General features: G+C 47.4%; 1 protein-coding gene across 1 annotated transcript in view; it reads right to left on the bottom strand.

The window, feature by feature from the left end:
* Window positions 1–628: 628 nt before the first annotated feature.
* LOC144136637 (venom allergen 3-like) overlaps window positions 629–13,748 on the bottom strand; it is a 38,740-nt gene continuing 25,620 nt past the window's right edge. The window contains exons 4-8 of the mRNA XM_077669141.1: window positions 7,413–7,494; window positions 6,011–6,195; window positions 4,618–4,718; window positions 3,645–3,742; window positions 629–2,378 (exon numbers count right to left, since the gene is read on the bottom strand). Coding sequence (XP_077525267.1) covers window positions 2,137–2,378; window positions 3,645–3,742; window positions 4,618–4,718; window positions 6,011–6,195; window positions 7,413–7,494 — 708 coding nt within the window. The 3' untranslated portion in view covers window positions 629–2,136. The remainder of the gene's footprint in view (window positions 2,379–3,644; window positions 3,743–4,617; window positions 4,719–6,010; window positions 6,196–7,412; window positions 7,495–13,748) is intronic.

The raw sequence follows: 13,748 nt of genomic DNA, 5'->3' as shown, positions 1-13,748 counted from the left end.
CCACGCGTGAACCCTCTAGATGTAAACAGCAAGAAGTGCTCTGTGTGACCGCTTAATACTACCGCTGACGCATACGAGTGGACTGTTTTATTCCCGCTATACCATCACCAAGACAGCAGGCGTCAACAGTATAGTAGCCGGGTTATGTCCAATGGTGGGGCAAAGATTTCATCCATTCACCTCCGACTAACCCTCTCCCGCGCCAGCCACACCCACCCTATCCAAGAAAGGTTTCATCCTGACTTTCGACTGCCACCTGCTACGCTTTTCCTCACTTGGAATACACCCTGCTACCCCAGCAGACAATTTGTTATCTGTTCCTCACATCACACGTCCCTCCTATATCCGTCAACTGCTCTGTATTTCCGATAGCATGTCATTAACTCAAGCTCGTTCTGTAATCCACATCGGTCACTTTGTGTCTCTTAACCTTTCCGTCTGTCATATATCCTTTCCCCAGTTCGCTGTACTGTCCTCCTGCTGTTTAGGCAAGAACAAAGCCGGTCATCGTTCGCATTCTATTCGTTTCGTGTTTTCTGAGACTCACCGCGGCGTTTTGTGTCTGTGGCAACCGTTCGTTATTCTAGTACGACAAAAAACGGTGCTAGACACTGTGCAGATGCTCTGTACGAAAAACGTCCTTTATTTCAAAAGTATCGTACACGCTGCGCGCGTGCTTATCACACAGAGAACGGATGACGTGAGGAAGCGCATATTTACACAACATGAGAATGCTGAGCGTCACATGACTATGTCTGGATGGCCATGCATAAGATTCTCCAAGAGGGCGATGAAGTGATCAACGCTTAAAGAAGTAGCAAAGTAACCTCATGAGCATGGAGGACCACATTTCGAGTAAAAAAATGTCAATGACCAAGGGAGCCTCGCCATTTAACCTGATGTCGTTTGTAAGAAGCACAGTTAAATCGATATTTGATGTCAATTAGTTGCTATCTGATAGCAGTGATCTCAGTTTCGTTATTTGGTCATAGAAAGAGGTAATAACCCTCCGCCCTTCTGTCATATTATGGAAAAGGGCGCAAGAACTCCCCGAATAGCTGTACTCTCCTTCCCGCTGCCATGTCCACTTAAATAGTTCTACATATTTTGCGACGGCATGGACGATGACGAGAGAGGCGTGCTTTTTTATGAACCTGTCTTTTAGTTGAACGGCATGGTATTTAATAAGACAATCAGCCTGCAAGTTCTTATCGAGTTAGATATGTTATTTTCACGAAGTTATAAAAGTTACTTCTTGTTATTGTCGAGAACTTGAATACTGCGGTCCTAGCTTCGAATACTCATTTTCTTTTTGTTCAGTGGAGGCAACGACTGTGACTTGCCTATGCGTGGCACATCCAGAAACAATCATTGATGCATGCATGATGTACAAATCTCTGTCGACACTACAGTCGTAGCGATAGTAGGAAATCTCAGTTAGGTGGAACAATGTCGGCAAGTTTCAACAAGTAGCACGCCTATAGATATGACCTATGGATGCACCATAAGTCGTGCTATATGTATAGGAGGCAGCGTGAGTAATTTCCTTCCGTTTGACTCCTTTGCTTATACGTACTTTAGTGCCTTCCGCAAGAACCCTCCAGGGAAGTAAGCGTTCAGTGTAAAATTGAAAGATCATATTTCTCGGCTCCGCCACAATATCAGGGACACGCCAAATGGCAAGTTCCTATTCTATTCACTTTTTCTCTAGACTTTTTGTTACCAATCTCCAAATGAAGGCCGTTCAGGCCAGCTCTTCAGTGTTGATGGAAATAGCTTAGGTTGGAGCCGGAGAAGCAGAAGCCCCTTTGTGCTTAGCATGCGTCAACGGAATGACCCGTTGCAGTCACTTAGTTGCATCGGCTAAAATACAGAAGCGTTGCCCTTTCTTTAACTCCACTTGAAGCGTTTGAAAGAAGCTCAAGTGAGCCTTACAAAGTTCTCGACACGGCTGCCTCAGGCATCGTGCCATAATGGCTGCCGGTATGTCAAGTCACGGCCGGACTCGAGTACGTGTTCTTCGAACCGGCCGTGGCCAAGTACAGCATTTCGCTTGAAACGACTGCAGCGCTGGGGGCAGCACGGTGGCGATGACGTGTTCGCTTCGGGTGAAGTGGGGAGGAACGGGGCCAGCGCTCAGCCGGAGTGGCGAGTGCCGTTCTGCTGCGCCGAAGTCCTGCGGTTGCGGCCCAACAGGAAGTAGCTGGTGGAAGCCGGGATTGGGCTCGACACGTGATGCACGGTGGGCGTGTTGAGCAGGAACGTCTGGTACGAGGTATGGAACGGGCTGCTGGCCACCAAGTGAGTAGCGCTGCTGCCGAACGTGTCTTCCAGGTCCTCGTTCTCGTCGTCAACGCCGGCGTAGTACGGGTCCTTGTCTGCGCGGTTGCAAAGTGAGAGGAACGTTTCAGAGCGCGCGTGACCTTGCATGCGTGTGCTGCATTGCCTGAGTACAAGCCAGGACTAACATCGCTGCACTTGAGGTTTCGTTGAATCCCAAATTTGTGATTATGATTCTTTCGTTTAGAAGCGTGTCAGAAGGCGCCAAAAAAAATGGAAAGAAAAGGAATTGCCATTCGATGAAGCAACTTTAAGAAGCCTGTCTGTTCCCGGAAGGAGAATAGATATAGCACACCCGTGTTGTGTGCGATGTCAGTGCACGTTAAAGAACCCCAGGTGGTCGAAATTATTCCGGAGCCCTTCACTACGCCGTCCCTCATAGCCTGAGTCGCTTTGGGACGTTAAACTCCATTAACTAAACTAAACTAACCTAGATATAACACAGGTATGACTAAAAGAGTGAAGAGGGGAGAAAAAAATTGGTGGGGGGGGGGGGGGGGGAATCGACGCATTGTACATATGACTGCGCTCACCGCACAAAAGACAACGCGAAACAAGCTGAACTTGGCATGAGAAAAAAAATAGCTCACACTAAAAGTAGGCAAAACCGATGAAAGCATTGATGCGTAACAATGGCAACGGCACTGTCAACCGGAAGTCTAAAGCTCACTCGTTAAGGCCAAAACCACAAGATGCGCTTGGTCTGTTATTTTTACTAGGTGCAGTGGAAAATGGCAAACGTAAAGACATGGATAACCGGTCAAAAGTATCACGTTTGGAGCTTGAGAGAAGAATGCTGGCTATATTCTGGGACAACTTTCTGGGGCTATGCCGCGCAAGCCACGAGTGCGCGCATCCAGCTTAAACGCCTATTTCTTTCTCGTGAGCGCGTGAAAGAGCGCGCTTATGAAAGCCTTGCGCCTCGCCCTCGTAGCTTCCACTGCATATGACCACAGAAAGCTGTCCCCGAGAACTGCACAAAAGAAGATTGGACTAGTTCCAGCCCTTCATACGGAGGGAGCTCATCTATAGTGCATTATTTTGTGTGTGCTCGCTGATTTCTTTGCTTCAGTCCTTGTACGAATAATTATGATTATTACGAAAAAAGGGCTAGGCCGAAAAGCAGGTCGATATGTTACGAAATCATCCAGTTGTCTCTGTTGGCATCAGAAGAGAACTCTGTTGCAGATTAAAGCAGGAATGCTGGGCCGTCATAGGAGCAGGTTCACGTACTGTGTAGCGGTCTTGTTCGTACCGGTAAAAATGGTTCGCTCGCGCCACTCTCGGCGTTGTGTTACACTTACCACATAGACCACTGTAGGTGTTGGCGGCTGGGACGAGGCCTGGCCTGCACGTGGCGACTGGAGACTGCTCGTACATGGATCCACCGATGATGTTACCACTGCGGTCAGCAAACGATGACAAGCTCAGCGCGAGACACAGCGCATATTTTCTCACATGTATCCTCATTTGAGGGATTTATACCAGGGACAGTGTTCTTCAATGGATAGAGGTTACTAAGTTTCTGACCTATATTGATTCAATCATGCTCTGCTTATTCAACGCTGCTTACACTGTGTGTATTTTTTTTTTTTCGAAAACAGCCGGTTCCAGTTCTCTGAATTGAGAGAAGCTGATTTACGCCTCTGAGGTGGCCACGATTGCCTTAGTAGGAGCGCTTATTTTTTGGTGTCGAGTTAAGCAAGGAGAAAAAAATTATTAAAAATTGCTGTTGAAATTTCTTTGCGCTTAAAGTTTACAAAACTCGTGGGGCAAATAAAGCAAGAGGTTAACACGAACAAGACATAACACATGAGACGTAGTGTTTTTTTTTTACGTAGTTGTATTTCCTGTGGTAACCTTTTGTGAACATTAAGGGAGACGACAATTCAATTGCAGTGACTTTTTCAGAACAATATATGAAAACGATATTGCCTTGAAAAGTGGAAGTTTGTCAGTTCTGCTCTTAACTGTCTATTATCTCACAAAGCTCTTAGCACGCTGCTAACAGAAGTACGAGCGTCGAGCCCAGTGATGGACCAGTCTAGCTTTCCGACCCTGTGTGCCGGGCGCCCCTTCACACAAATCAACACGGTGTAATTTTCACTTCAAGAAACGCGCGTCAACAAACTGCGGGTCCACTCGGGAAAAAGTGTGCGCGGTCATTGTGTTGACCAGATACACGATTGCATGTGCCCGCAGGCTGGGTGCTAGACGAGACACGATATCAGGCCTGTGTCGGGGCAAGGGCGACCGAGATAAGGCGCGGCCACTCACCCGGGTCCGTAGTTGCAGACGTAGATCTTGGTCAGGCCCCTGACGCTCTGGCGGTAGTAGGCGTATCCACAGCCCACCTTGTGCGTGTTGGCCCAGACGAGCTGTAAAGAGGAAGTGAAAGGGAAATTGAGATAACAGCTGCTACTGCCCTGATCGGAGTATACCACTCGGGAGCCGAGTTACTGCCGCATTACAGTTATCGTCTTGTTGCTTTTTAATCAGACAATGCAGACGTCTGTTGCCGGCCGGCGCAAGTAGATAGTTTCTCCTCCACGAGAAGGCCATTAACGAGTCCAAGAGTGAAATTTGGCGCTCATGGAAAAACCCAAGTTGCAACTTCCATCCCTTAGTTTTATTTTTGCCGAACGAAGCTGAAACGAGGCGACAGATAATACACAGGCGTTAGTAACACATGATATTGGCGTTCGTTCGGCTTCGTTCTGTTTTCCTTGAAACATGCAGTCGTAAACACCCTATAAACATTCGTGTTGAGTAAGAATGTTGAAGTTGTTTTTTTTTTTGTCTCGATTGCAAGGAATTCTATTGTTTTCTGCTATTTTTTTCTCTCTAACATGCATTGCTCCTTACAGTTAACAAAAGTGTAAGCCAGGTCGTCCCCGCTGTTTTGTTCGAGCATTGCGAAGTTTTGATGCGTACACGATACAAATTATACTAAGAGAAGCGCATTGGATGCGTCGCCTATTTCAGATATTCGATTTATTTGTACGAAGGCATCTTCGTCTTGTATTAAACGCCCATTCCCTTATATTCTGAGATGACCTTCAACACGTTCGCACTTTAGGATCACTGCTACCAGTCATATGCTATTCATCTTGTGCAAGCGATTTTGTCATGCGTCACGTGCAATACATTTTGCATTGCCACGTCCTGTCGTAGCATGCCATTAACTCGTTGTGCCTTACAGTTCTCAGCCACTTATAAAATTTTTTTTCGCAATTATGGGACAGTTAAGAATACAGCGAACAGCTTAATTAGATCGACTAGCCAGTACAAAGGACAGCTTAAACTATCCCCCTTTCACAAGGAATCCTCGTGCTGACGATTCTTCTTTTATACAGCGAATCATAATCGCGCTTAGTTTGCCTCATTGTGTGAAAATAAAATACTAAGCAAAATTAAGGAATAATTGCTTTGTGGATAATGCGAGCAAGTCATTCCTGCAGTGAAAACACTTGCGAACGATATCTAATTACGCGCTACTGCTCTCAAGTTTTTCACAGGGTCTCTGTGAGCGCATTTGAACAATGTAATGAAATGTCATGCCTGTACGGTCGAGGCTGAACGTATTCCGCAAATCTGGATTGGGTTTGCGTACTCGTGCCTATTTGTACTACGGGCCTCAGTGCGCGACGAGCGGAAGCATGCGCTATACCTGCGTGAAGTGTCCGAGCTTCTTGCTGAACTGGAAGGGGCTGATGGAGGACGACTTGAAGTGGAACTCGGTGGCTTCGTTGTACCAGGCGTAGACCTGAGAGTCCCAGTCCGGCTCGTCGTGCAGGTCGTCCTCGAAGTCGTACGTCCACACCAGCGCCACGTTCTGACCCACGTGGAAGCGACCTGCACGGTGGTTTCGAGTCGAAATCACCGTGTTACCGTGTTTGCTTTTGCTGACATACCGGAGGAACTTTCTACGAGAGATCAACTGAGACCGCGCCTTTGGTCTTGTGGCCACACGAAAGCGCTTCGCCCTCGAAAGTTCCGTGAAGTATTTTGTTGCGTATGTAAGGATTCAGTTTAACCATGTTCTGTTAAAATCGTCCTTATTTAGCGAACGTAACGTACACACAGCTAAGTACAACCACGTTGAAATAATGCGCGCACAAATTAATCCGGAGCTTTCCACTACGACGATTTCTTCTCTTCCCTTATAAGTGGGGCTCTGGCCTCTGGGCTCTGGCGAGACAGACACCGCGCCTTTCGTTTCCTCATAACCACACCTGCCACATCCGCCACATGTTGCAGACTTTTCTGATCACTGTTCGCGTTTGCTCATTGCTCCTCTGGTGAGAAATTATAATCAAATTGTCTCACCAGAGTTAGGATTTGATATGGGAAGTGTTCGTATCCGATTTCTGTACTGTGATTGGTCGTTTTGCTGCATATCGAACATCCTGCCTTTACTCGAAGTCGCGCTGTGCCTGATGGAGCACTTAACTATAAAAGCTTGTTACTGATGCATCTTCGGGTGGCATGTGATCAAGCAGGTTGAAGGTATACTCTACAAATTTTGCGCGCAGATGTCTCGTTAGAGATGCCCGGATGTACCAGCTGTCTTTATAAATTGTTTACAAGCGTTGTAACCTATTTAAACGGTTGAAAGTTTTATATCCTGCAGTCGTCCAGGCCTCCGGCAGAGTATGAAATTTTTAATTCACGTCTACCTTACACGACAGCTGCTGGCGCCATCGAGTTCTGATTATAGCTCACTTTACCAAAGTTCGCTGCTAATTCAAACCAGAGATTTCAAGTTTCAGCCTACACCCATTAGATTACGCCTCTTCGTTAGCGTTTGGTGGACTTTTAAGGAACAAGAATGTGAAAAAAAGGAATTGCAACGGGGTATGGAGCTTTTCTTTGTGGCGTCTTTTCTGCTGCACTCTACGCGTCTTGACTCTAAGCGTTCTTGACTGGCTTGGGGTCCATGACACTCACAGTGCAGAAAAGATGACAAAAAGTACGAAAGCGCTCGAAAAGCACGAAATTTCAGCGCAGAAGTCCCCTCTACTGTGTTCTTTGTGGCTTTTTGTCGTCTTAGGATAGAAAGGGGCACTCACTGACGCTCCTCTCCTTGTCGTGGCCATCTGTGCACTGGTCGGCCCACCGCTGAGCGATCGTCGCCAATTCATCGTCCCAGCTCTGAAACAAATAACACTCGCTGCTTAGTGCAGGCAACTATATCGTTTCGCAAATATATTATTGCACTGGCGATACATGCAGCCACATCTCTCACTCTACCCCAGAAGTAATAGTTGCGCACGAAGGTCACTTGCAGACTGTGAAGGACGTCTCTTGCCCTTTCGTTATATATGCTACTACGTACTTGGCTGCGTGTGTGGACATTTGTAGCAGCGTGCAGCATGCGCTGAAAGCTGTTCTTGTATACAGTAGCCGCCGCGGTGGCTCAGTGGTTATGGCGCTTGGCTGCTGGCTCGAGAGACGCGGGTTCGATCCCGGCCGCGGCGGTTAAATTTTGATGGAGGCGAAATTCAAGATGCCCGTGTACTGTGCGATGTCAGTGCACGTTAAAGAACCCCAGGTGGTCGAAATTTCCGGAGCCCTCCACGACGGCATCTCTCATAGCCTGAGTCGCTTTGGGACGTTAAACCCCCATAAACTAAACCTTGCATACATTGTTTTAGTGCACCCTATTTCATTGCAGAGAGATTATGTGCAGAGTTGCGCTCATAATTGCGAAACCTTACATCGGGTCTTGGGTGACGTGTTCAAACTGCATGACAGAGTGAGAACGTGCAGCCTTCTTGTTTATAGTTATTTGGCATATCGTTTGCAAATGGACGGGTCATTTGGTTGTACTGATTGCACGTCGCTTCAGATGCTGCTCCGCTTGGTTTGTTAAAAGAGCGGACTTTGCACGCGTGACGTTAATACCAGGAAGCCAACCTTTTCTTTTATACCAGATGCGTTGCGACTCGTAAATCAGCAGCGTGAAGTTTAATTCGGCCCGGCCGCGCGACATGGACCACCTTAAAAGGCGGCCACATCTGCAACTCCCCACGCATCCCCGGCTGTAAGGCGCACACAGAATCGCAAGGAGGTGCTCACGAGATGTCGTTAGCGAGCAAATGAGTCCTTCCAAAGTATTTTAAGCGTCGCGACCAAAAAGCCTTGGCATTCTGTCCTCTGTTCTTTTTTTTTATTTTGCGTGGGTACACCTCCACAAACGGTAACGTCGCGCCAGCACAGGTGTTCACGGGACATCGAAGACAATTCGCAGATTAGACGAGTATGTATGACTCCTCTAGACGTCATCCCCTATTGCGCAGTAATTCGTGGGGTCAGCTGTCATATATATACTCGCAAACACTGCGAAGAGCATGAAACGCTCCTCTGTCTTCTCTTGTGGCGCCGATGTTTTTTCTGCGCTTAATTTTTTGTAGGTGCTCGCGCCTAAAGACTTAAAATTTTCACTCATCGACGCTCCCTCCAGAGAACTGAATTATTTTTTATTTCAACTCGTATCACGTGAAATGCGAGGGTGGCGAAAAGAAATCAAAACACAAGGGGGCATTGTGACCTCACCACTCGTATACTACAGTCGACGTTGTCAACAAGCACTGTGTACACAGCAAATAGTGCACTGTACACAGAGCAAGCAGTTGGCTACACACGGGGAAAATTTCACCGGTGATTATGCGTAACCAGTTTGACATCGATAAAAGTAACAGCTTGAACGGGCTCTCTGCGAACGTGGCCTCCTGTTAACGTTGCGGCCGGCGGTAACCGCTGCTTTTCGAGCTGGGAACGAGTGTGGCGATAATCGCGCACTGGAGTTTCGCGGACGCCTGCGCGGCAACAGATGTGGGTTACCGATTACGAGGGTGAAAGTCCACGCGAAACCGGTTTCCTCGAGACGGGAAACGCCAGCTTGCCCCGAAGCACCCGGTGCACCCAAGGCGTCGCTGGTTGTGGCGCGCGCTGTGTGAGGACTGCAAAACGGTACGCGCCACCACGCCGGTTTCGCAGAGGGTCGACGCGGTTTGCCAGTCGGACACTTCGTTGTCTCGAAGCCCGAAAGAAAAGCTGGCCTCGACAGAAGGTTGAGTGCGATTGCGCCCAGCCTACGCTTTGTGCATGCGTAGTTTCGGGTTGCATAACCCTATGCGCGCGTGCGCGCGCTTTTTCTGACTATTCTGAGTCCTATTCGACCGACGCGTTTAGTTACAAGCCAGAAATAAGTCTGTTACGCACGTTAATAAATGTTCGCTTCATTTCCTTGCCGCCTCTCATATCATAGTGGCTTGCATTGCTGTTCGCAGCTGGTATAGTTTGCCGTTTCAAACGCGTCCCCGGCGTCGGTACATGGTTCCTGTTGGGTTTTCGTTTCAGTTAAGTAGAATGCCAACTGTTTCTGTCAGTGTTTGTGACAACTGGCTACTTTCGCACAGCTGTTGCTTATAGTATGTACAGCTACCTATCAAAAATATTTATTTGCGAATATGAAGGCAACCTCTTGCGATTTTATTTACCATGCTACATGAGGATTTTCATGTTTCTTGACTTCTGTCGCATTGACATGATTTCTTTAGATTGGCCGATATAGAGATAGGTGTGCGCTTTCGGTTGCCAAGCGACGACAGAAATGAAGGAACTAATGAGAATAAACTAAAGAAGCTTTAAACTCTCCTTTTTGAACAATACGGTGTGAAGCAGAAGCTTTTTTGGTAGACTAAAGGGGGGAGTAAACTTTTCGGCATGGCACGGCCGTGTCAAGGTCGGCGTGACGGGCGAGCAACCCCTTGCGAACCCCGCGCGGCCTGTTCCAAGCCCACGGTGGATATGTCAGTCGGCCTTCTTGACACCGGTCCAAGAAAACAAGGCCGGTTCCGCGTGGAGCTCCAGCTTGGATGCCAAAAGCGTGAATACAGGCTCACCCCGCTCGCGGCGTATATTTAGCGTATTTTCTGCGCCTGTTTAGCGTATTTAGAGTATATTTAGCGGCCTTGGGCGGGTTACTTCATACTTTCACCATTCTCCGAGAGTGCATGCCGCTGCTTGCCCGTGGAGTGCAGATGGCGCCCTTGCTGTTTTCATCGGCGCAGATGACGGCCGTGAAAGAGCATGCCGTCTCTAGCGAACCGCAGCGCGTCACCGGAGCGCTGCCTGCCGCGCCGCTCTTTTTTACAACACACCTGTCATCCACACCTGCTGAGCCTAGACAGCTGCGTTCGGCGCCAAGAAAGGCGGCGAGCTAACTGCGTCTCGTAGTACGGGTGCCGCTTTGACGTTACGTCGGTGTGGGTTAAAGACCTGCAGCTGCAACCTGGGTTAATATACGGTACACAGACGCTGTACAGCTGTACAGCTTCATAGACATCACCGCATGGCACCGCAGCGTGCGTTGCGTTGGGACGTCAAAAAGTACTTGAGAGCTTCGTCAAAATTTACTATAGTGTGTACACTTCACGTCCAAATGTACTTGACGTCAATATGTATCTCGTACGTGACACGTGTCGGGGCGTACTTGAGGGCAGCGCGCATTTGATATTAGCACGTCGAAGTTATAGGTCAGCTATAGCGTCACTGATGAGAGCAAGCAATGAGCACAGCTTGTTTCTTGTTTACAAGGTGGCACGCTATTTAGAGCGACCGGATCCCAGAATAGTCATCATCGAAGAGGCCTGGGTACGCGAACTACCTTCTCTAATTGCCGCTTATATCGCCACCTCTTTAATAAATATATATTTACTCAGTTCGTTGTTTTCAGACGTATTAGGAAACGTGGTTTGCGATAAATTTTTTGGAGGTCTGAACTCGCTACTAAACAAACCTGTTACTGTCAGCTACGTATTTAGTCTTCTTATTGGCAAAGGAAATAACCCAGCACATGCGCCGCTTTAATCATGGCGTAAGTAAGTTGGAGCTCTTCGTAAACACCTTGCCACACGAATTGGTAATCACGGAAGTTGTGTCAGACGCGATTACCGCCGGAGAGGAGGCTAGCGGCGCGATGCGCATTCCGGGTCTCAACCGCCGGCCAATCCGGAAGAACACGTGTCAACGTACGCCATAGAATATGGGCGGCCTTGTAATGCTTGCAACGCTCGCAACTCGAACAGAAGGTGACTAGCGCCATCTGGTGCAGGATAGCGCAAAGTTTTCAGTAGCTTGCGACGGGCGGCAGTTTCGACGCGTCGAACATGGAACGTTCTGGCGCTCGATAGGCACTGCGTGAAGGAGAATGTAACAAAGGCAGAGAGGGAGGATAAATTGAGAGAACGAGCGTATCGGGTGGTCGCTCTGGGCTGGGTCTGCCATTCCACGGAGAAGTTGCGGGAAAAGGCCGCATGAGGGAGAAAGGGATACTCCTGGAATTACTCTGAAGGGAATACTCCAGGAATTCAATGACAGACCGGCAAATGTGCGACTTCAACAGCCGACAGGTAGACACAGAGAGGGCGTAGCGTGTAATCCGAACCAAGCATGGAAGAATTGCGTGGGGTTCAAGAATGGGAGAACTGGTGTTTGCGGACAATTAAGGAGAATTTTCGTATTTATTTAATCAGGCGAACAGTTTACATGAATCAAACCCAATTACAAAAAGTGACAAGGCTTACAGTTCAAATTCTGTAGAGCACTCGAGGAAACTACGAAATGTGTTAATTCGGAGAAGTGTGTGGTGCAGAAAATATTTTGTGCATGCAGCACACTTTCCTTTTAAACATGGAAATCAAATTCCAAACTGTCCGTGTTCGGTGCGCCTACTCGTGACCATAGGAAAATGATGCACTCGAGTTCGCGCTAGCGATGCTTAAGCGGTCGCTGTGCAGCTGTCACGGGAAGTTTTTTTTTTTTCGTTTCTTTTTCGCAAGTGCTTTGAAACAAATCGAGAGCTGGAAAGTTGCGATGCCTCCTTGAGATGGCTCCTCTCAACGTCTCATTTCATGCAGTTGGAATTTAGCTGTAGGTTTGCACGTGTCTTCGGTGACTGGATATCTATACGCTCATTTAAGTTTCATATAGCGGCATTGCATTCGTATACCTACCGCGTAGTGTGAATCCTCGATTTTTTAAAAATTTTATAGAGCAAGGTCCAGGCTTATAAGACACGGCGAATGTGTAAAGTGTCCTGTGTACTTTAAGTGTACGTCAAAATAAAAAAAAGAATGGAATAGCTAGTTCCACCTTAACTAAGGTTGGTTTCTTTGTGAAGACGTAGTTAAATATTTTGTGCATGCAGCACACTTTCCTTTTAAACATGGGAATCAAATTCCAAACTGTCCGTGTTCGGTGCGCCTACTCGTGACCATAGGAAAATGATGCACTCGAGTTCGCGCTAGCGATGCTTAAGCGGTCGCTGTGCAGCTGGAAGTTTTTTTTCGTTTATTTTTCGCAAGTGCTTTGAAACAAATCGAGAGCTGGAAAATTGCGCTGCCTCCTTGAGATGGCTCTACTCAACGTCTCATTTCATGCAGTTGGAATCTAGCTGTAGGTTTGCACGTGTCTTCGGTGACTGGATATCTATACGCTGATTTAGGTTTCATATAGCGGCATTCCATTCGTACCTGCCTCGTAGTATGAATCCTATATATTTTTTATTTTATAGAGCAAGGTCCAGGCTTATCAGACACGGCGAATGCGTAAAGTTCCCTGTGTACTTTAAGTGTACGTCAAAATAAAAAAAAAAGAAATGGAATGGCTAGTTCCACCTGAACTAATGTTGGTTTCTTTGTGAAGGCGTAGTTCTGCGACGATGGAGGTAAAGCTGTACTACATACGCCTCTTTACCACATCTCTACTGCTACTTTTCCAGAGATTCGTCAACTGTGCGAACTAAGTACAGATAACTGTAGGTATTTCCCTCTCTTTGTGCCTGATTACCCCTGTTCTTTTATTCATTTTTCCCCAGAAACAATTCGCTGGCCAGGCCACGCGTTGGCTGACTGTGTTGCTAGAAAATGCACCCCCAGCGTGTCTGAGAATGAATATGTTTTCTGTTCCTGTCGCCAGAGACGATGTTCGTCAGTGAAAAGCGAGTTGGGCGAGCTAGTATTGCATCGTTCTGAGCAAACAGCGCGAAAGGTTTGATACAAGAAAAGGGGACACGTGGCGAGTTAGAAGAGCAATGCGCTGCAGCATTTTTCGGTACATTCTCGTACGTGCGGGCTCTATGGCATGATTCGACAGAATTCGTTCTTTGTAAACCGATTGTTAAAAAAAACACGCGAAGTGATATAGCGTTCTCATATCAAAAGAAACCACGCCAAGTGTATCATCGGCCATACTTCGACAGCACTGTCGAACAAAGAGCTGAAATATCTCGTCTCCAGTTAAGAGTTTTTACCATCGCTCGGATTAAGTTTACTCATTTAAAAAAAATGTTTTAGCGCATCTATCTGTCAATCTGTTACAGTGAGAGCAATCACGTGACC

Source organism: Amblyomma americanum, chromosome 6 (genome assembly GCF_052857255.1).
Source record: "Amblyomma americanum isolate KBUSLIRL-KWMA chromosome 6, ASM5285725v1, whole genome shotgun sequence".
NCBI lineage: Eukaryota > Metazoa > Arthropoda > Arachnida > Ixodida > Ixodidae > Amblyomma > Amblyomma americanum.
The sequence above is the reverse complement of the archived record's forward strand: the minus strand, read 5'-3'. Positions and strand labels throughout refer to the sequence as shown.